Below are 22,747 nucleotides of genomic sequence, written 5' to 3' on the forward strand. Positions count from 1 at the left end.
ACCCCAGCAATCTGTATTATTATCATTATTATTATTATTATTATTTGCAGCGCAATGAGGGTTAAGTGACTTGCCCTGGTTCACAGGGCTAGTAAGTGTCAAGTGTCTGAGGTCGAATTTGAACTCAGGTCCTCCTGAATTCAGGGCCGGTGCTTTATCCACTACATCACCTAGGTGTCCCCACCAATCTCTATTAACACTCGCCCTAACCCCATCCCCCAAAGGACAGTTGTGCGGGATTAGCTGTTGCGGGAAAAGCTAGAAAAGGTTGGAGATGGATGCTGAGGGGTTGTGGCCAAAGGGTTGTCTCCTCCTTCATTGGCTGATAGCCCAAGAAAGACATTTTTGTTTTTTGCAAGGCAGTGAGGGTTAAGTGACTTGCCCAGGTTCACACAGCTAGTAAGTGTTAAGTGTCTGAGGTTGGCTTTGAACTCAGGTACTCCTGACTTCAGGGCCGGTGCTCCATCCACTGTGCCACATAGCTGCCCCCCCCCCACTTAGTTCATTCCAAAAGGAATTTTCCATTGACCCCACAAATCTCTATTAACGCTCGCCCCAACCCCATCCCCCAAAGGACAGTTGTGGGAAGTTGGCTGTCGCGGGAAAAGCTGGAAGAGGACGGAGCTGTATATGGAGGGGTTGTTACCAAAGGGTTGTCTCCTCCTTGATTGGCTGATCTCCCAAGCAAGACTTCAACAATTCCGCCAGCCCAGCACCTGATCTGCGCTCTCTCCCCTTCTGTGCTCTGGATTGGCGAAAAGTGCCAGAGGGAGCGCTGGGGGTGTGTCCCGGTGCGGACTCAGAGGAAACCCGACTCCTTGCGGCCTATTTAAAGGGCCCTACAGCTCCCTGACTTACTGTCTCTGGTTGGAGTTGAACGTTATCCTCCGGGGTCCCAGCGCAGCCAGGAGAATCTCAGGAGCATTTCTTATCCTCCGTCATGGCCAAGGTATAGGCTGAGGGGAGTCTTATCCTGGGCATAGGCTGAGGGTCCAAAAGTGGGGGCTGGGAAATAATCCGGGAGACTCGAGACGCGTGCGTTCGGGAGAAGGTAGGAATGATCTACGCCGTCCCCCCCCCCCCAGTACGCTGGGGTCCTTTCTCTTCTCCTCTAACCAACCCCTCACTGTCCCCTCCCCAGCCCTGCTAAGGGCTGCCTTTTCCACGCCCTCCCCCTTGCAACGCGTCTTCGACAAGCAGGTACGTTCAGAGAGGTCTTGGGGAGAGGGGAGCAAGGGGGAAGTGGGGCTCCGCATGAGTTTGGAGTAGGGTGTACCCCGACTCTGACGGGCTACATCTGTGTGCGGGTGGGGCTGTGGGGGTAGGATTTGGGGGAATGCCCTTCCTTCCTTGCAGACTGAAGAGAAAGGATCCGGGTGGCAGGGACGGGGAATGGGAGCAGAGATTAATCTTCTGCCGAGGATTAGACATTCTTCTTGAATTGAATTCTTGACCAGAAAGGTCAAAGAGGTGTTGTTGCTGCTGCTCCTGGTTCTTCTGCTGCAGCTGCTTTTCTTGCTGCCACAGCAGCAGCTGCTGCTGCATCTACAGCTATGGCAGCTTCAGCTACTTCTTCTGATGCATCTGCTGCTGCTTCTGCTGCTGCTAGTCCTGCTTCTATTCCTGCTGCTGCTAGTCCTACTTCCATTCCTGCTGCTGCTGCTGCTGCTAGTCCTGCTTCTATTCCTGCTGCTGCTGCTAGTCCTGCTTCTATTCCTGCTGCTGCTAGTCCTACTTCCATTCCTGCTGCTGCTGCTGCTGCTGCTGCTACTACTTTGGCAGCCCACATTTCTCTTTCTTGTGTGAAGAGGGGAGTGTTCACCAATTGACAGCAGGTCCAGGCCCAGGGTGCTTACTAAAATGGCAACATCCAGATTAGACATTCTTGGATGAATGGCTGTCTAACCCAGCCTGATGGGACAGAAAGAGGCCAGGTTAAGGAGGCTCCATTGGAAAAGGAGGAGGCTGGAGATGGCAGAAGGGGCAGGGCTGGGGGCACATGATTCCTATGGTCCTTCCCTTGTCAGCCTCCCCCCCCCACTTTTAAAAATAATACCTAATTGACCTCACAAACACACTACTTCCCACTTCTCTAGGAAACCAGCTCGTAAGATTCCCCTCCCCCTGAACTCCCCCACCCCCAATTACTTCTCCTTTGATTAAGAACAGGAAAATACTACAAAGCCATAGCCCTAATTCTGCTGTGCTTCCTCTCCTCAGGCAGTGTTTTGCGAAGAATTGAACCTGACACCTGGATCAAGCGTAACAGTAGTAGGAATGATACAACCTAGTTGCAGGGTGTAAGTGGGACCTGGGATGGATGAGACACAAATGAACCCTGGGTGAGAGCTGAAGCCTTTCCCCACCTGATTGCCTTTGACCCTTCATTAGAAGCGGGAAACTTGTTTTGCCTCAGGCCCAGATGGCAGATCTAGGACTCCACATAAGGGAAAAGTTCCCCACAGGATCTTCCCTGTAGCCAGATGGGACCATTTGGATAGGTAGTGAGCTGCATGTTTCTGGAGGTAGTCAAATGGGTCCAATGGTCACTTGTTAGACAAGGTGGGGGTACTGCAGAAGAGAAGCCATGGGGCTTCAGGTCAGGATTGGGTGAGAGTCTCTCTGGGGTCTTTTATCTCAGGGATTCTCTGAGGGGGAGGTTCTCAAGTCTCTGATACTCATGCCAATAATGGAGATGAGTTTTCAATTCCCAGTTTCAGTATACAGATGGGCAAAGATGGCCGTAACCTTGACATGCACTTAAGCATACGCTTCAAACATGGTCATGATTTACACAAGATTGTCTGGAACACCAAGGAGAATGGGAAGTGGGGCGAAGAACAAAGGGACTCACATTTCCCTTTTATTGGAAAAACCATGGTGGAGGTAAGAGCCCAGAATCAGAGCAGGGACTGTTCTACCTGGGGAGGACCCAAGGGATGATCTGATCCAGCCCATTTGACAGAAGAGTCCTGGAAGCAAACTCTGATGGGAAAAGATGAAATGCTAGAGGAGGAAGGGGTCAGTGGCTTTCTCAAGGTCATACCCAGGAAACCCAGGATCCCTGGAGCTGTGGAGAGCCTGGGGACAAAGAGGGAGCTGGGAAGGGACCTGGTCCCAACAGGATAAGGGAAGACTCGAGGTGTCCTACCATACATAATAGGACACCAGATTTAGAGTTGGAGATGACCTCAGGGGCCATATAGTCTGACCCCCTCTTTTTACAAAGGGGGAGCCAGGCTCAGAATGAAGATAGGATTTGCCCCAGCTCATACAGTATCTGGTACTAAGTGTCTTGAGGTGGAATTTGAACCCAGGTGTTCCTGTGTCTGCAAGCCCAGGGTTCTGTGTTCAGTTCCTTCTGTCCTCTTTCATTCAGATTTCCATATTGTTTGAAGAGGATTCCTTTACAGTGACACTGCTTGATGGCCATAAGCTGAAGTTCCCAAATCGCACTAAAGCAACCAAACTCGACTACTTGGGAACTGCTGGTGACATCTATGTCACAAAACTGGCCTTCGCCTGAGCCCTTCCATCAAGGCACCTTCACATCCTTCTTGACTTGTAGGCATCTCTTATTATTAATAAAAGTCCTGGTGATAATAGCAGCTGATATTGTCTGTGTTATTCTGGTGAGGGGGGCAGATGCCTGGGTTTGGGCTTGGGAAGAAGGGCTGAGTGACCCTGGACAAATCCCTTCACCTCAGTGGCTCTTGTATGACTCTCTAGGAAAAGGGTTCTCCACTTTGGGTCCTTTAGTAATTTTCAGCTGGGAAAAATTCCCATTTTGCTTGTATTCATCTGCATTTTACATAGGCTTAAAACAGGATTCTACTTGATATCATATTAAGTGTCTTTTAAAAGGGAAAGGGATGGGTCAGAGGTAGGGAGGGAATATGGATCTCACAATTTTTAAAAAAGAATGTTAAAAATAAATAAAAAGGCAGCTAGGTGGCCCCATGGATAGAGCACCGGCCCTGAAATCAGAATGCCCTGAGTTCAAATCTGGCCTCAGGCACTTGACACTAGCTGTGTGACCCTGGGGAAGTCACTCAACCCCAATTGCCTCACCAATAAACAAACAAACAAATAAGTAAGTAAGTAATAAAACCTTTACAAACCTAGAAAAAAGAAAGACATGTGTATCACGTGATTCTGAGATGAGATCCCTGGACCTCCCCAGACTGGCAGGAACCCAGGCCATCACACACAAAAAGGTGACAAGCAAAGAACTCGTCTAGTCAATGCCTGATTAGCAATGGTGTAGAGCTTTCCCATAGGAGTAATTGCAGGGGAAGCTCTGAATCTTAGTGAAGGGAGAGGACCAGACCACAGACTGTGAACAACTCCCCCCACCCCCCATGGAAGGATGCCAAATACAAACCAGTGAAGCCCTGTGTCCCTTGGAGGATCAGCCTAAGGAAGCTGAGAGAGATCTGCAGCCAGGATGAAAATAGAGTGGAACAAATTCACTGGCTCTGGGGTCAGAAGTATTGGGTTTGCATTTGACCTCTGATGCTCACTGCCCAGATGACCTTAGAGAAGTCCCTGGGGCTCAGTTTCCTCTGGGATAAAGTGAAGAGCTTTGCCTCCAAGGTCCTTCCAGCTCTCTACACCTAGGCAACTATAGGGGGAAGTTATGCTCCCTGACTCAGTTTCCTCCTGTGTAACATGGGGAAATTGTACTAGTTGGCCTGTGAGGTCCCTGCTGTGAGCCTATCATCTCCTCTTTCATCTTCTGAAATATGATAAATCCCAGTATTTCTTCCCACCAGGACTGGAAGAAAGCAAGAGATCAGCTCTCAGACATTCTGTATCCTAACTGCTTCTGGCTCAGCACCCACAGGCAATGGCCAAAGGATGCTGTATGTCCTCAGAAAGAGAGACCAGGGCCCTCCACTGTGCATGCCCAGAGATGGGCTAACCAAGCCTGGATCTGGACGTGGCCCTGGGGGTGACCAGCTCTGGTCCTGCCACCAGCTACAGTCTCACTAACCACATCCAATCTCCCTACAGCAGAAGGGGCTGATCAGTCTACACACATCTGTGGACCACTCAGGCTAGGCCAGGCCTATTGTCAGAGAGAGAGGAATGAGCTGCATGCCCAGTGCTGGGTGGAAAGAGGCTCAGAGTGCCTGGAGATGCAGAGATGAAGGCGAGGTTGCACTTCAGCCGGTGCTGGGAATTGTCTGTGTGGCTGAGACCAGCCCTTAGAATGTCTCTGAGCCTGGCTTCTCTACCATCTCCAAGGTCTCTGCAGTGCTTCTCTTGCCCTTAAGACAGATGGAGGGAGGGGCAGCTAGGTGGCACAGTGGATAGAGCACCAGCCCTGGAATCAGGAGTACCTGAGTTCAAATCCAGCCTCAGACACTTAATACTTACTGGCTGTGTGACCCTGGGCAAATCACTTAACCCCAATTGCCTCACCAAAAAAAAAAAAAAGATACATGGAGGGGAGAAGCAATAGTTAGGGGTGTTGGCCTTGGCCACATGAGCCTTGTTTGCAAGTACAGGGGGGCTGTGCTACAGGAGGGGATTTTCCCTGGTCCTGCTCAGTTCCAGAGGCAGAAGCAGGAGGAATTTGGGGAAGGTGCAGAGAGAGCTGTCCATTTAATGTAAGAATGGGAGCTGTCCAGAAGTAGAGCCTGCTGATGCCATGGGGAGGGAGCTTCCCATTGTAGGAGGTCTTCAAGGGGAGCCTAGTGACCACTTTGGGGGAATGTTTGAATGGAATGTATTATTTAAATACATATATGGGTCCTCTAAGTAGAGGTTTGATGATTCTGTTAGAGGATATGGAAAGGGATCTGATCTGGGATGACATTGCATGACTATGGGGACTCCCAGGTGAGAAATTTCCTCCCCCCACACCATACAAGTCAGCACCTTCTTTGTAACTTCCAGTCAGAACAGAAGAACTTTGACTGGTATCTGTCACTGACCCCATGGGCAGTCTGGTGAAGCCCTCCTGAGAGGGGAAAAAGGGATTCATCTTTCTTTAATAGTACCAAGAAATGACATGTTTCACGTAGAGTTCATTGAAAATAAAGCTGCAGTTTATTTTATTCTCTCCAAGTTCAAAATCCCCTGTGATCTCTCCATGGATCCCAGGGAGATCTGTGAACCCCAGGTTAAGAACTCCCTCTCTTAGAGTGTTACCTCAAGCAGTGAGCAGTCAGTTGTCTTGGGAGGTGGGATTTGAACCCAGGTCTTCTTGACTTTGAGGGAGGGCATCTCTTTTGAATATGATACTTCCCTTTTAATCCTGTTATGATCCTGATTTTCAGATGAGGAAACTGAGGGTGAGAGAATTGAAGTGACTTGCAGCTGTCAGTCCCTTCCTCCCAGTCTCCCTCATGAGAGGAACAAGAGGCAAGGGTGAAACAGTGGGCAAGATGCAGAAAATACCATGTCTTCTTTTCACTCAGAAGGTGCATGCTCCTTCAACCCCTCCCTCAACCATCCCTCTTTGTTATGATGGAATCAAAGGGATGTCTACCCTCTGACCCTGTACCTCTGTTTCTTTGGGTCTCATTTTCAGGAGAAGAGGGTGAGGGTGTATAAGGGGAGGCTGTGTCATAGGTTACCTGGGGCCCTAGGTTGGGTCTCATTCTCTGGCAGCACCAGGGGCCCCCACTGGGGTCCCTGCTACTCCCTTCCTTGAGCTGGTATGGCAGGACTTTCTGGAGAACCTCAGCTTGCCTCCCTCAAGCCTCATGATTCAGACTGGGAAGAGAGTGATTTCTGACAGCAGGTCAGAAAACCACAGGCTCAGCCTTGGGCACCTCACCAGGCTCTCTCTTCTCATAATTAAAGGCAGGGGGGACCTCCACAGGGCTTCAGTAAAGTTAATGACAGGCACAGATAACAGGGGACATGTTCAAAGATGTCAGAGAGACTCACTGACCCTTCATTCCAAATGGAGACCAAACTGATTCCCTTCCCTTTTCTCACCCACCTCATTCTTCAATGAACCACCTGAAAGTCAATAACCATGATCTTAGGTGAGTTCCTCTCATCTCTCCATCTCACTTTCCCCATTTATAAAACATGAATGTTTGACCATGTGATATGGTGCTAAGAGTCCTGCTCTTGGGGTCAGAAAACCTGGGAACCAATCCTGGCTCAGCTGCTCCCTGCCCCTGGAACCCCACAGTCTCAGTCTCCCCATCGGTTAAGACACCAGATGTTTTCTTAGGTCTCTCCATGCTGTGACATCCACTGGCCAGCATTTGCCCCTTCAGGTGGACGCTTTGGAGTCCAGGGGGCTGACTCTTAGCGAGACCAGAGTATGGGAGACCAGCTGGCCTGCAGCTCCTTGCTGAGAAGATCAGATTCTTGTTCATTCTAAAAATTGTTTTCTTTTGGTTCCCTCAATCTCCCGACCACTGGGTCCAACACCATCCCCCAAAGGACACTTTTGGGGATTTGGATGGCAGGGATTCTTAAATTTTTTCCACTCGTGTACCCTTTCCCCCTCTCTACTTCCACGACCCCGGCTATATAGGTATATGAAATAGCTATTTTGTCGTTACCAAATTTTTCGTGATCCCCATATTCACTTACGCGGCACCCTAGGGATTCGCGACCCACAGTTTGAGAATCTCTGGGGGAAAAGACTAGAACAGGAGGCAGCTTGACGTGAATGTGATGTGACCAAAGGCTTGTCTGCACATCAATTGGCTGACGTTCTAAGAAAAACTTCAAAAATTCCGCCAGCGCCGCCCTAGAGATAAGCCCTCTTCTGTTCTGTCTCCAGGAAAAGGGCGTGAAGGCGGCAGGGGGTGAGGGTGTGGGGCGATGAGGGGATGTGGAAGGCGGCACGGGGCGGGCAGGGGAGACATAAAGGGATGGGGAGGGTGCTGGGGGCCGGGGGACGGGCGGCGGAGGGCGGGTTTGTCTCCCTTATTATTAATAAAAATCCTAGTGATGATAACAGGGAGCATTTTCTCTTATTCCGCTCCGGGAGAATGAGGGTTGGGTTTGGAGTTGGGAAGGATGGCTGAGTCACCCAGGACAAGTCCTTTCACTTCTTTGTTTGTTTGTTTTGGTTTTCGCAGGGTTACTAGGGTTAAGTGACTTGCCCAGGGTCACACAGCTATTTAAGTGTCAAATGTCTGAGGCTGGATTTGGACTCATGTCCTCCGGAATCCAAGGCCAGTGCTTTATCCACTGCACCACCGAGCTGCCCCCAGTCCTTTCACTTCTAATGCCCATTGGTGACTCTCTAGGACAGGGGTTCTCCACCTGGGTCTATGGGCAATTTTCTGATGGAAAAAATTGTCATCTTGATTGTTGCTACCTTCTGGTTTTCCTCATCTTCATTAGCATGTTTATATGTTTCAAACCTTATTCTACTTGAGACCATATCACTTGTCTTGTAAATGGGTGAGGGAAGGGTTAGAGGGAATGAGGGAATTTGGAATTCAGAATTTTTTAAAAAAAGAATGTTAAAAATAAAATTTAAAAGGGGCAGCTAGATGACGCAGTGGATAGAGCACTGGCCCTGAATTCAGGCGGTCCTGAGTTCAAACCTGACCTCAGACATTTGACACTAGGTGTGTGACCCTGGGCCCGTCACTTAACCCTCACTGCCCCGCCAAAAAAATTTTTTTTTAAACCTGGATAAAAATGAAAAAGAAAGAAATAAAGACAACACATGATTCTGAGGAGAGGTCTCTGGGCTTCCCCAGAGTGTCAGGAGCCCAGGCCATCACACACAAAAAAAGGTACAAGCACAGAGCAGTCCTAGTCAATGCCTGATTAGCAATGGTGAAGGGCTTTCCCATGGGAGTAATTGCAGGGGAACCTCTGTTTCTTAGTGAAAGGAAGGGACCAGGCCAGACTGTGGGCAAACCCCCCTGCTGGAAAGATGCTGAACACAAACCAGTGAAGCCCTGGGTCCCTTGCAGAACCAGCCTAAGGGAGAAGATTGGAAAGACCTTGACTAGCTTTGGAGTCAGAGGTATGGGGTTTGAATCTGACATCTGATGTTCTTGGCCTAGGGGACCTTGGAGAAGTCCCTGTGCCTCAGTTTCCTCTGGGGTAAAATGAAGAACCTGACCTCCAAGGTCCATCCAGCTTTCTACACCTATGCTACTGGAGGCCCAAGTCATACTCCCTGCCTCAGTTTACTCCTCTATCACATGAGGAAGTTGGACTAGATGGCCTCTGATGTCCCTTCTATGAGCCTGTGACCCCTCCTCTCCACTCCTGAAGAATAATAAATTCCTTGAGTGTCTCATACATCCTTGTGAACCCCACCCCACAAAGCTCAGTGCCCTTTACACACTTTGACCCTTTAGAAACATTAGAACCTAGATTTAGGGCTACAAGGGACCTCACAAGTCAAAGGCTATGCCCTGAATCTTACCACTGAGGAAACTGAACCCCCAGGAGGGAAGTGATTCACCCAACTAGTAAGTCCCTGAAATGGCATTGGAACCCAGACCCTCCTCACTCCAAGCCCAGCACCCTACCCACTATGAATCAGAAAGGCTGGTCCTGAGTCCTAGCTCCCAAACATGGCAGCTGTGTGAGCACAGACCATTCACTCAACCTTTCTGAGTTGTAAGGTCCTCATGCATCACATGGGGAAAGTGGGATTTCCTAGCCACCTACCAAATAAGGGTTGTTATGAGGAAAGTGATCCAGAAAGAGTAAGAATGGGAGCTCTTACTACTGGGAGTAGGGAAAGCCATGTTCAGATCCTGACTCTGGCATTTATTGCCTGCAGTGATTCCCACCACCACCACCCCCAGGCAGAAATATCCCCTGTAAGCCCCAGGACAAGCCATTGCCTGAACATCATTAAGATGGGGGGAGGGGAGGGGACAGCTAGGTGGTGCAGTGGATAAAGCACCAGCCCTGGATTCAGGACTACCTGAGTTCAAATCCGGCCTCAGACACTTGACACTAGCTGTGTGACCCTGGGCAAGTCACTTAACCCCCACTGCCCTTGCAAAAATTAAAAAAAAAAGATGGGGGGGGGAGCTCAATCAGTTCCACTGTCAGGGAGCTTTGATTCTGAGGAAGTTCTTCCTTATGTTGAGGCAAATCCAGCCTCCCTGTAACTCCCACCCACTGGTTCTCCTTCTGAGGCCATGAGCAATGAGGCAAATTCCTCCTCCATGTGACAAGCCTACACAACACAGGTATAGCCCAGGCTCTGGGCTCCCTCTCCTTACTCACAGTCAGACTAGAAGGTTAGGGCCACATTGGGTGGCTACTCTCTCTCCCCTCAGGGGTCTAAGGGAAACCTTGAGAGGTGGAAGGTTTGAGCCCCTTATATCTGGTTACCTTCATTTGCATGCCTAAACAGATTTCTACTTGTCCTTTCCAAACTGTGCGAATCAGAATCCAAGAGCACTCCAGCTGTGGCCTGACCAGGGCACAAAACAGTGGGAGCACCAGACCTCTACTCCCTGGCTATTCTCCCTCTCCCAAGGCAGCCTGAGATTGCAGAAGCTTTTGCAGGGGGGCTTCCATGTTATGCTGTTGACTCATATTGGGCTTGAGGTCCACTCAGATCCTCATATTTTTTCACATGTATCATTGCCTAATCCTATTTCCCTTGGAAATAGCAGCAACTTAAAAAAAGAAAAGAAACAGCAGCAACTGATCTTTCTGCAGAGTTTTAGGGTTTGTTAAGCACTTTACACATAACCATATCTTTAACACCTACCCTGGGAGATTGCTTAAGCCCTTTTCTATTCGTGCTATTTGAACTTGAGACTATTTTAGAGACAAGTCGCACAGGGTGGGCTCTCACACAGAGGTCAGAAGATGTGATACAAGGACACTCTCAAGCTCTCTGTGAAGAACTTTGGAATCAATTGTAAGACCTGAGAGACACTGGCACAGCACCAGCCAGCATGGCTTGCCTACATCAAAGAATGTCCTGTGGTCTACAAAGGAAGCAGAATTGCAGCATTGCAGCAACTCAAAAGCTAGAAAAGGAAAGACCTGGATATAGAGGGATTGTTACCAAAGGGTTGTTTCCTCCTTGAATGGCTGATCTCCCAAGAAAGCCTTCAACAATTCTGCCAGCCCAGCGCCTGATCTGTGCTCCCTCCCCTTTGTGCTTTGGATTGGCAAAAAGTGCCAGAGGGGAGTGCTGGGGGTGTGTCCCGGTGCGGACTCTGAGGAAGCCCTGCGTCTGGCCGCCTATTTGAAGGGCCCTACATCTCCCTGACTTACCATCTCTGGTTGGAGTTGGACGTTATCCTCCGGGGTCTCAGCGCAGCCAGGAGACTCTCAGGAGCATTTCTTATCCTCCGTCATGGCCAAGGTATAGGTTGAGGGGAGTCTTGTCCAGGGCATTGGCTGAGGGTCCAATAGTGGGGTCTGGGAAATAATCCCGGAGACTCGAGACGCTTGTGTTCGGGAGAGGGTAGGAATGATCTACCCCGCCCCCCCAATACGCTGGGGTCCTTTCTTTTCTCCTCTAACCAACCCCTCACTGTCCCCTCCCCAGCCCTGCTAAGGGATGCCCCTTCCATGTCTTCCCCCTTGCAACTTGTCTTCGACAAACTGGTAAATTCAGAAAGGTCTTGGGGAGAGGGTAGCAAGGGGCAAGTGGGACTTCTCATGAGTTAGGGGAATGGTGTACCCCAACTCTGACGGGCTACATCTGTGTGCGTGTGGGGCTGTTGGGGTAGAATGTAGGGGAATGTCCTTCCTTGACTGCAGACGGAAGCGAAAGGATCCCGGTGGCAGGGACGGGGAATGGGAGCAGAGATGAATCTTCTCCCGAGGATTAGACATTCTTGGATGAATGACTGTCTGACCCAGCCTGATGGCACAGAAAGAGGCCAGGCTGAGGAGGCTCCATTGGAAAAGGAGGAGGCTGGAGATGGCAGAAGGGTCAGGGCTGGGGGCAAGTGAATCGTATGGTCCTTCCCTAGTAGCCACCCCCCCCCCCCACACCTTTAAAAATAATACCTAATTGACCTCACAAACACACTACTTCTCTCTTCTCTAGGAAACCAGCTCATAAGATTCCACTCTCCCTGAACTCCCCTCCTCCTCACGCAATTACTTCTCCTTTGATTAAGAACAGGAAAATACTACAAAGCTATAGCCTAATTCTGTTGTGCTTCCTCTCCTCAGGCAGTGTGTTGCGGAGAATTGAACCTGACACCTGGAACAAGCATAACAATAATAGGAAGGATAATACATCATAGGAACTAGTAAGTGGGACATGGGATGGATGAGGCACAAATGAACCCTGGGTGAGAGCTGAAGCCTTTCCCCACCTGATTGCCTTTGACCCTTCATTAGAAGCGGGAAACTTGTTTTGCCTCAGCCCCAGATGGCACATCTGGGACTCCACATAAGGGAAAAAGTTCCCCATACAATCTTCCCAGTAGCCAGATGGGACCATTTGGATAGGTAGTGAGCTGCATGTTTCTGGAGGTAGTCAAATGGGTCCAATGGTCACTTGTTAAGACAAGGTGGGGAAACTGCAGAAGAGAAGCCATGGGGCTTCAGGTCAGCATTGGGTGAGAGTCCGTGTGGGGTCTTATATCTCAGGGACTCCTGAGTGGGGGGTCCCCAAGTCTCTGATACTCATGCCAATAATGGAGATGAGTTTTTAATTTCCAGTTTCAGAATAGATATGGGCAAAGATGGCCATAACCTTGCCCTGCACTTAAGCTTCCGCTTTGGCTATCCTTTTGATCGACATGTTATTGCCTGGAACACCATGGAGAATTGGAAGTGGGGCCACGAACAAAGGGACTCACATTTCCCCTTTGATGGAAGAACCATAGTGGAGGTAAGAGCCCAGAATCAGAGCAGGGACTGTTCTACCTGGGGAGGACCCAAGGGATGATCTGATCCAGCCCATTTGACAGAAGAGTCCTGGAAGCAAACTCTGATGGGAAAAGATGAAATGCTAGGGGAGAAAGGGGTCAGTGGCTTTCTCAAGATCATACCCAAGAAAGCCAGGATCCCTTGAGCTGGGGAGGGCCTGGGGACAAAGAGGGAGTTGGGAAGGGACCTAATCCCAACAGGATAAGGGAAGATTCAGGGGTGTCCCAGGACACATAATAGGACACCAGATTTAGAGTTGGAGATGACCTCGGGAGCCATATAGTCTGACCCCCTCTTTTTACAAAGGGGGAGCCAGGCTCAGAATGAAGATAGGATTTGCCCCAGGTCACACAGTATTTGGTACTGTAAAGAATTAATTGTTATTTGAGGTTTTTATGCCTTGGCGAGCACTGGCCTGGGGCTCCGCAAACCGCATGGTGCTCCACCCACTGGTTGTAGCCATTGCCAGGGCTCTGGCACCTCATGTCATCACCACTCGCCAACACCTACATGGGCCGAGCAAAATTATAATGATTGGAAGCCTAGTGAGGGCAGTCATGTGACTGTCAGAGCGGCCACCCAATTGGCTGGGGCTGTATGGGGTGTTTCTAGGTTTGGGGGAGGAGAATTGGCATTCTAGGTGGAAGCTGGAAAGAGACAGGTGTTCTGCTGTGTATTTTCAGCTGATTCCTGGGCGGTGGTATTTTTTCAGGTATTATAATTTCCCTTTCCCCATTTTATTTCCTTTCCCTTGATCCTACTGATCCTGTTTGTGTTGTTTTTTTTTAAGTTCATTCTTGTTCAAATAAATCTTGTTCTGTTTTGAGGGAGGCTGCCGGTCTCCTTCCTTGCCCCAATATTGCAGCGAGCCGCTTAGCTAGCACTCCCCAATTAAAAATTGGTCCCCACAGTACTAAGTGTCTTGAGGTGGAATTTGAACCCAGGTGTTCCTGTGTCTGCAAGCCCAGGGTTCAGAGTTCAGTTCCTTCTGTTCTCTTTCATTCAGATTTCCATATTGTATGAAGAGGATTCCTTTACAGTGACACTGCCTGATGGCCATAAGCTGAAGTTCCCAAATCGCACTAAAGCAACCAAACTCGACTACTTGGAAATTACTGGTGACATCCATGTCTCAAAACTGGCTTTCGCCTGAGCCCTTCCATCAAGGCATCTTCACATCCTTCTTGACTTGTAGGCATCTCTTATTACTAATAAAAGTCCTGGTGATGATAGCAGGTGATATTGTCTGTATTATTCTGGTCTGGGGTGCAGAGGCCTGGGTTTGGGCTTGGGCAGAATTGCTGAGTGACCCTGGACAAGTCTTTTCACCTCAGTGGCGCTTGGATAACTCTCTAGGACAAGGGTTCTCCACTTTGGGTCCTTTAGTAATTTTCAGATGGGAAAAATTCCCATTTTGCTTGTATTCATCTGCATTTTTCACAGACTTAAAACAGGATTCTACTTGATACCATATTAATTGTCTTTTAAAAGGGCAAGGGATGGGTCAGATGGAGGGAGGGAATATGGATCTCACAATTTTGAAAAAAGAATGTTAAAAATAAATAAAAAGGCAGCTAGGTGGCACTGTGGATAGAGCACCAGACCTGTAGTCAGGAAGATCTGAGTTCAAATCTGGCCTCAGACACTTGAGACTTACTAGCTGTGTGATCCTGGGGAAATCACTTAACCCCAATTGCTTCACCAATAAATAAATAAATAATAGAACCTTTACAAACCTAGAAAAAAAAGAAAGACATGAGCATCACGTGATTCTGAGATGAGATCCCTGGACCTCCCCAGACTGGCAGGAACCCAGGCCATCTCACACAAAGAACAGGTCTAGTCAATGCCTGATTAGCAATGGTGTAGGGCTTTCCCATAGGAGTAATTGCAGGGGAAGGTCTGAATCTTAGTGAAGGGAGAGGACCAGACCACAGACTGTGGACAAACCCCCCCTGATGGAAGGATGCCAAATACAAACCAGTGAAGCCCTGTGTCCCTTGGAGTATCAGCCTAAGGAAGCTGAGAGAGATCTGCAGCCAGGATGGGAATAGAGTGGAACAAATTCACTGGCTCTGGGGTCAGAGGTATTGGGTTTGCATTTGACCTCTGATGCTCACTGTCTAGATGACCTTAGAGAAGTCCCTGGGGCTCAGTTTCCTCTGGGATAAAGTGAAGAGCTTTGCCTCCAAGGTCTTTCCAGCTCTCTACACCTAGGCTCCTATAGGGGGAAGTCATTCTCATGCCTCAGTTTGCTCCTGTATAACATGGGGAAGTTGTACTAATTGGCCTGTGAGGTCCCTGCTGTGAGCCTGTCATCTCTCCTTTCATCTTCTGAAATATGATAAATCCCAGTATTTCTTCCCACCAGGACTGGAAGAAAGCAAGAGATCAGCTCTCAGACATTCTGTATCCTAATGGCTTCTGGCTCAGCACCCACAGGCAATGGCCAAAGGATGCTGTATGTCCTCAGAAAGAGAGGCCAGGGCCCTCCACTGTGCATGCCCAGAGATGGGCTAACCAAGCCTGGATCTGGACTTGGCCCTGGGGGTGACCAGCTCTGGTCCTGCCACCAGCTGCAGTCCCACTAACCACATCCAATCTCCCTACAGCAGAAGGGGCTGATCAGTGTACACACATCTGTGGACCACTCAGGCTAGGCCAGGCCTATTGTCAGAGAGAGAGGAATGAGCTGCATGCCCAGTGCTGGGTGGAAAGAGGCTCAGAGTGCCTGGAGATGCAGAGATGAAGGCCAGATTGCACTGCAGCTGTATGGCTGAGGCCAGGCCTTAGAATGTCTCTGAGCCTGATTTCTCTACCATCTCCAAGGTCTCTGCAGTGCTTCTCTTTCCCTTAAGATAGATGGAGGGAGAAGCAATAGTTAGGGGTTTGGGCCTTGGCCACATGAGCCTTGGCTGCAAGTACAGGGTGGCTGTGCTATAGGAGAGGATTTTGCCTGGTCCTGCTCAGTTCCAGAGGCAGAAGCAGGAGGAATTTGGGGAAGGTGCAGAGGGACCTGTCCATGCAATGCAAGAACACCAGCTGTCCAGAAGTGGAGCCACCTGATGCCATGGGGAGAGTTTCCTATTGTAGGAGGTCTTCAAGGGGAGCCCAGATGACCACTTTGTGGGAATATTTGAATGGAATGTATTATTTAAGTACAAATATGGGCCCTTCTAAGTAGAGGTTTCGTTTTTCTTAAATAGTACAAGGAAATGGCATGTTTCATGTAGAGTTCATTGAAAATAAAGCTGCAGTTTATTTTATTCTCTCCAAGTTCAAAATCCCCTGTGATCTCTCCATGGACCCCAGGGAGATCTGTGAACCCCAGGTTAAGAACTCCCTCTCTTAGAGTGATACCTCAAGCAGTGAGCAGTCAGGTGTCTTGGGAGGTGGGATTTGAACCCAGGTCTTCTTGACTTTGAGGGAGGGCATCTCTTTTGAATATGATACTTCCCTTTTAATCCTGTTATGATCCTGATTTTCAGATGAGGAAACTGAGGGTGAGAGAATTGAAGTGACTTGCAGCTGTCAGTCCCTTCCTCCAAGTCTCCCTCATGAGAGGAATAAGAGGCAAGTGTGAGAATATTTTTAAATTGACTGGGCCTAATTTGGGGGGCTAATCTGACTGGAGGACTAAACTGGGGACTGTTGACTATTTGGCTATCTGACTTGTTAATTTAATGTGGGCCATTTATAAAGTTCCACCACACTGCTCCACTCCCAAATTGATAAACACAGGATTAAGGAACCTCTTAACTAAATAATCCAAGCAGAGTTTATTTATGAGATACTATTTCAAATTAGGAATACAGGGAAATAAAGTACAACCTGACTGCTTTCCTGCAGTCTCTTTCCACTGCATCTCTTTCCCACCTGCTGGCTTCCAACTTCTTGAATACAATAAGGGCCTTAGCAGCCTCCAGCCTCAGGGCACGTTACACTTTCCCTGGTTTGTATTAAGGCCTGTAACCTTGTCAGCCCCCCTAGTCCTGTGTTACTGTTTGTCTTGTCCCCCCTTCTCTCCTTTCTAATCTTGTCAGCCGCCCTCTTGACCTCTTCTCAGCCCCCTGTCTCCTTGTCCGAACCGAACTCTCCTCCGTCCTTGTCCGGGCTGCCCTCTAGTCGGCCTCTTTAGTCTGTCCTTGCTCCCTCCTTTTTTCTGCTAACTCCCAGGTCTATATATATCTTTTCTTCTCTCCACTCAAATCTCAGAGCTTCCTGTGCCCCCACAGACCAAGCTAATCCACCTGCCAGGGCTGCAGCTGGTGGGGGGGGGGGTGCGCTCGAGCAGCTCCTGCCTCAGCACAGGCTGTCTGGGAGCTAGGGATCTTTCAGAGAGCTCTGCTCAGGTCGGAGGGAGCTGGGGGCTTTTTTTTTTTCCCCAGCTGTCTGACCTGGCTTCTATAGCCCATGGGGCTTTTTCCGCTCAGCTGAAGCTGAGGAGGAGGGGGAGAGACCCTGAGGGCCTAAGACTTTCTAATTTCAGCCTAAAGGTAGGGTCCCCAAATTGAAATAAATTTCCACACAAGGGTGAAACAGTGGGCAAGATGCAGAAAATACCATGTCTTCTTTTCACTCAGAAGGTGCATACTCCTTCAACCCCTCCCTCAACCATCCCTCTTTGTTATAATGGAATCAAAGGGATGTCTACCCTCTGACCCTGTACCTCTGTTTCTTTGGGTCTCATTTTCAGGAGAAGAGGGTGAGGGTGTATAAGGGGAGGCTGTGTCATAGGTTACCTGGGGCCCTAGGTTGGGTCTCATTCTCTAGCAGCACCAGGGGCCCCCACTGGGGTCCCTGCTACTCCCTTCCTTGAGCTGGTATGGCAGGACTTTCTGGAGAACCTCAGCTTGCCTCCCTCAAGCCTCATGATTCAGACTGGGAAGAGAGTGATTTCTGACAGCAGGTCAGAAAACCACAGGCTCAGCCTTGGGCACCTCACCAGGCTCTCTCTTCTCATAATTAAAGGCAGGGGGGACCTCCACAGGGCTTCAGTAAAGTTAGTGACAGGCACAGATAACAGGGGACATGTTCAAAGATGTCAGAGAGACTCACTGACCCTTCATTCCAAATGGAGACCAAACTGATTCCCTTCCCTTTTCTCACCCACCTCATTCTTCAATGAACCACCTGAAAGTCAATAATCTTAGGTGAGTTCCTCTCATCTCTCCATCTCACTTTCCCCATTTATAAAACATGAATGTTTGACCATGTGATATGGTGCTAAGAGTCCTGCTCTTGGGGTCAGAAAACCTGGGAACCAATCCTGGCTCAGCTGCTCCCTGCCCCTGGAACCCCACGGTCTCAGTCTCCCCATTGGTTAAGACACCAGATGTTTTCTTAGGTCTCTCCATGCTGTGACATCCACTGGCCAGCATTTGCCCCTTCAGGTGGACGCTTTGGAGTCCAGGGGGCTGACTCTTAGCGAGACCAGAGTATGGGAGACCAGCTGGCCTGCAGCTCCTTGCTGAGAAGATCAGATTCTTGTTCATTCTAAAAATTGTTTTCTTTTGGTTCCCTCAATCTCCCGACCACTGGGTCCAACACCATCCCCCAAAGGACACTTTTGGGGATTTGGATGGCAGGGATTCTTAAATTTTTTCCACTCGCGTACCCTTTCCCCCTCTCCACTTCCACGACCCCGGCTATATAGGTATATGAAATAGCTATACATAACCTTTTATTGTTACCAAATTTTTCGCGATCCCCATATTCACTTACGCGGCACCCTAGGGATTCGCGACCCACAGTCTGAGAATCTTTGGGGGAAAAGACTAGAACAGGAGGCAGCTTGAGGTGGATGTCATGTGACCAAAGGCTTGTCTGCATATCAATTGGCTGACCTTCTAAGAAAAACTTCAAAAATTCCGCCAGCGCCCCGCCCCAGAGATAAGCCCTCTTCTGCTCTGTCTCCAGGAAAAGTGCGTGAAGGCGGCAGGGGTGGGGGTGGGGGGGTTGAGGAGATGGGGAAGGCGGCATGGGGCGGGCTGGGAGACGTAAAGCAATGGGGAGGGAGGCGGCGGCCGGGGGCGGGGGGGGGGGGGGTTGCGGGGGAGAGTCCTCTTAGAGGCAGCGCGATCACTCAGGGGAAGCCGGCACTGGACCATGTATTTGTAGGGTCCGACGCTTCCCCCCAAGTTACCATCTCTGGGGTGGAGTTGGACGTTGTCCTTCGGGCGCCCAGCGCAGCCAGGGACTCGCAGGATCATTTCTCATCGTCCGCTACGCCTCAGGTGAGTGCTCCAGGGGAGAGACTGGGGGCGCACTCCGTTCGCGTATAGGTTGAATGTCCCAGGGCGGGCGATGCTCTGGGGTTGGCGCTTGGAAAGAAGCCGGGAGACTCGACAAGGACGTGTCCGAGATGGGCAGAGATGAATCTTCTATCAGAAGTTAAATTCTCTGGAATGAATGACTTACACAAGTAACTTGACTCAGCCCGATGGTGCAGACAGAGTCCAGGAGGAGGAGGCTCCATTGGAAAAGGAAATGGCCCGATGGGGTAGGGCAGGGGGCGAGTGAATTATCAGGTCCTTCCTAATTCGACCCCCGCATCCTTAAAAATGAGATCTCGTTTCCCCGGCAAATACAAATCTTGCCTATTCTCTAGGAAAGCAGGTCATAAGGTTCAGCTCACCCTGACCACCATTCGCTGCTCCATCGATTTAGAACCAGAAGGTACCCCATGTCTGTTGCACCTTAAGGTTCTCCAAAAATAACGGCAGGAGAAGCTATGTCCCTTTTTGTCTTAGAGTTTCTGCCAAGGTGACCCTTGATTCCCCTTTGTTCCCCATTCAAACCAGCCTGGAGAGGAGTCTGCATTCCTAGGACCTTCCTGAAAGGTGGCAACCATCCACACCCCCGACCTGGTGCTCTGCATCCCCTCAGCTCCCAGCCAGCACTAACCTTGCTGTACTTGATCTCCTCAGAAAGTGTCTGTCTCTCCCTTGAAGCTCCAACCCCAATCCACAATAAAAATTGTAGGAGACATACCGAATGAAGCCAAGGAGTAAGTGGGAGATGGGAGAATAAGTTGAACCCTGGGTGAGAGCTGGATCCTATACACACCTGCTTGCATCTTGACTCTTGATTTGAAGATCCAAACTGGTTTTATTTTATATTTAGAATTTTATTTTCCCAAATTACATGTAAAATACAAATTTTGACATCAATTTTTTTAAACTTTGTATTCCAAGTTCTCTTTCTCCCTCCCTTCACCTCCCTCCCAAGAACTCAAGCAATTCCATATAAGCTATACATGAGCAGTCATACAAAACATTTCCACATTAGCCAGGTTGTGAAAGAAAACAAAACAAAACTTCAGATAAAGGAACTAACAAAAAATTATGCTTCAATCTGTATTCAGATACCATCAGTCCTCTCTATGTAGATGGATTTCATTTTTCATAAGACCTTCAGAATTGTCTTGTATCATTACATTGCTGAAAATAACCAAGTCATTTACAGGAAATCATCTCACAGTATTACTGTTATTTCGTATACAGTACATTTCACTTTGCATCAGCCCATGCAGGTCCTTCCAAGTCTCCAAACCTGTCTTGCCTCAGCCCTCGATGGCAGAGCTAGGACCCAGCATCAGGAAAAAAGTAGCTAGAATGGACAGTTTAGCAAAGTAGTGATCTCCCTGTCTCTGGAGGTGATAAAACATGTCAGATGGTTTCTTGATGGACAGGGTGGGGGTAGGAAGAGTACTGCAGAAGAGAAGCCATGGGGCTTCAGGTTAGGATTGGATGAGATTCCCTTTGGAGGTCTTCCAGCTCAGGGGTTCTCTGAGTAGGGGCTTTCCAAGGCTCTGGGATCCATGCCAATGATGGAGATGTGTTCTCTGTTCCCAGATTTAGCTTGAACCTGGGTGAGGACCTACTTAACCTTGGCCTGCACGTACATGTGCACTTCCAGTATGGCAATGATAGCAAAGTCATTGTATACAACACAAGGCTGAATGGCTTTTGGCTCAACGAAAAAAGGGAGACCCACTTCCTCTTTGTGCCAGGGACCAGGGTGGAGGAAAGAGCCCAGAATCAGAACATGGAAAGTCTGAGCTGGGAATGACCAAAGATGAATTCATTCACCCCTTACATTTGACAGAAGAGTCTTGGAAGCAAATTCTGATGGGGAAAAGGGGAAAAGCTAGAGGAAAAATGGGTCAGCAAATTTCCAAAGGTCAATGGCAAGAAGTCCAGCATCTCTTCTGTCAGTGGGGGAAGAGAGGGAGGGAGTTGGAAAGGGCCATAGCCCCATAGGATAAGAGAAGACTCTGGGGTGTCTCAGGACACATAATAGAACCCTACATTTAGAGGTGAAAAGTACCTCAGGAGTCATCTAGTCTAAACCCCCTCATTTGATAAAGGGGAAACTTAGGCTAAGAATGAAGAAATGATTTGCACAAGGTCCCACAGTACCTTGTCATGAGTGTTGCGGTAGAATTTGAACCCAGATCTAACTCTCTACAAACCCAGGGTTCTGTATTTAGCTCCTTCTGCCCTCTCCCATACAGATTTGCATCACCTTTGAAGGGAAGAACTTTAAGGTGAAGCTGCCTCATGCTTTTCAATCTGATTTCTCCAATCACCTTAACTTACCTGCAACCAACTTCTTAGAAGTTCTTGGTGACTTCAAGGTCAGCAAGGTGGTCTTCCAATGAGCCCTCCAATCAAGCTGGCTTCAAACCCTTCCTGACTCTTGGGAGGCTTTGATTACCAATAAAAGGGCTGGTGATGATCACATGGTCACATTTTCTATTATTTTGGTCTGGGGGAAAGAGGGCTGGGTTTGGGATTGGGAAAGATGGCTGAGTCACCCTGGACAAGTCCCTTCACCTCAATGGCCCTTTGGTGATTCTCTAGGACATGGGTTCTCCACTTTGAGTCCTTTGGTAGTTTTTGGATGGGGAAAAAGTATCATTTTTTTGGTCACTACCTTCTAATTTTCCTAGTATTCATCTGTATTTTTATATTTTTAAAGCTTTATTCTACTTTGTACCATATTACTTGCTTTTTAAAGGAGTAGGAGAAGTGTCAAAGGGAGGAAGAAAATATGGAACTCAGAATTTTAAAAAAGAATATTAAAAATAGATTTTAAAAAACCTTCAGAAAGCTAGGGAAACAAGGACATCAGCACCATGTGACTCTGAAAAGGGTGACCCTGGGCTTCCCCAGACTGTCAGCAGCCCAGGCCATCACACACAAAAAGGTGACAGGCACTGAGCAGTCCTAGACAATGACAGATTAGCAATGGTGTAGGACTTTCCAATAGGAGTAATTGCAGGGGAACTTCTGAATCTTAGTGAACGGAAGGGACAAGACCACACTGTGGGAAAGCCCCCCTGCTGGAAAGATGCTGAACACAAACCAGTGAAGCCCTGTGTCCCTTGGAGAATCAGCCTAAGGAAGCTGAGAGAGATCTGGAGGCAAGATGCGTGTTGAGTGGAAAGACATTCACTGGCTCTGTGGTCAGACATATTGGGTTTGCATTTGACCTCTGATGCTCACTGCCCAGATGACCTTAGAGAAGTCCCTGGGCCTCAGTTTCCTCTGGGATAAAATGAAGAGCTTTGCCTCCAAGGTCCTTCCAGCTCTCTACACCTAGGCTCCTATAGGGGGAAGTTATTCTGCCTGCCTCAATTTCCTCCTGTGTAACATGAGGAAGTTCTACTAGTTGGCCCGTGAGGTCCCTGCTGTGAGCCTGTCATCTCTCCTTTCATCTTCTGAAATATGATAAATCCCAGTATTTCTTCCCACCAGGACTGGAAGAAAGCAAGAGATCAGCTCTCAGACATTCTGTATCCTAACGGCTTCTGGCTCAGCACCCACAGGCAATGGCCAAAGGATGCTGTATGTCCTCAGAAAGAGAGGCCAGGGCCCTCCACTGTGCATGCCCAGAGATGGGCTAACCAAGCCTGGATCTGGAC

The 22,747-nt window shown here is 48.9% G+C and overlaps 2 protein-coding genes across 7 annotated transcripts; both read left to right on the forward strand.

Annotated features, from left to right (window-relative positions):
• The first annotated feature begins 647 nt into the window (after positions 1 to 647).
• On the forward strand, positions 648 to 3,582 carry LOC122729564 (galectin-1-like). Of its 6 annotated transcripts, XM_043968515.1 has the most exons (5): positions 649 to 949; positions 1,142 to 1,200; positions 2,221 to 2,342; positions 2,715 to 2,886; positions 3,380 to 3,582. In XM_043968515.1, exons 3-5 carry the CDS (start codon positions 2,317 to 2,319, stop codon positions 3,524 to 3,526), a joined length of 345 nt encoding a protein of 114 aa, XP_043824450.1. In that variant the 5' UTR covers positions 649 to 949; positions 1,142 to 1,200; positions 2,221 to 2,316; the 3' UTR covers positions 3,527 to 3,582. The 6 variants fall into 6 exon arrangements, with proteins under 6 accessions (XP_043824453.1, XP_043824448.1, XP_043824450.1 ...); XM_043968518.1 differs by lacking the exon at positions 1,142 to 1,200 and having other exon boundaries at positions 648 to 949; positions 2,721 to 2,886; XM_043968513.1 differs by lacking the exon at positions 1,142 to 1,200 and having other exon boundaries at positions 648 to 949; positions 2,221 to 2,300.
• Positions 3,583 to 11,125: 7,543 nt separating this feature from the next.
• On the forward strand, positions 11,126 to 13,987 carry LOC122727679 (galectin-1-like). The gene is made up of 4 exons (XM_043965362.1): positions 11,126 to 11,290; positions 12,112 to 12,191; positions 12,607 to 12,778; positions 13,823 to 13,987. Exons 1-4 carry the CDS (start codon positions 11,282 to 11,284, stop codon positions 13,967 to 13,969), a joined length of 408 nt encoding a protein of 135 aa, XP_043821297.1. The 5' UTR covers positions 11,126 to 11,281; the 3' UTR covers positions 13,970 to 13,987.
• Positions 13,988 to 22,747: the final 8,760 nt, after the last annotated feature.

This window comes from Dromiciops gliroides, chromosome 5 (assembly GCF_019393635.1).
Source record: "Dromiciops gliroides isolate mDroGli1 chromosome 5, mDroGli1.pri, whole genome shotgun sequence".
NCBI classification, from domain to species: Eukaryota; Metazoa; Chordata; class Mammalia; order Microbiotheria; family Microbiotheriidae; genus Dromiciops; species Dromiciops gliroides.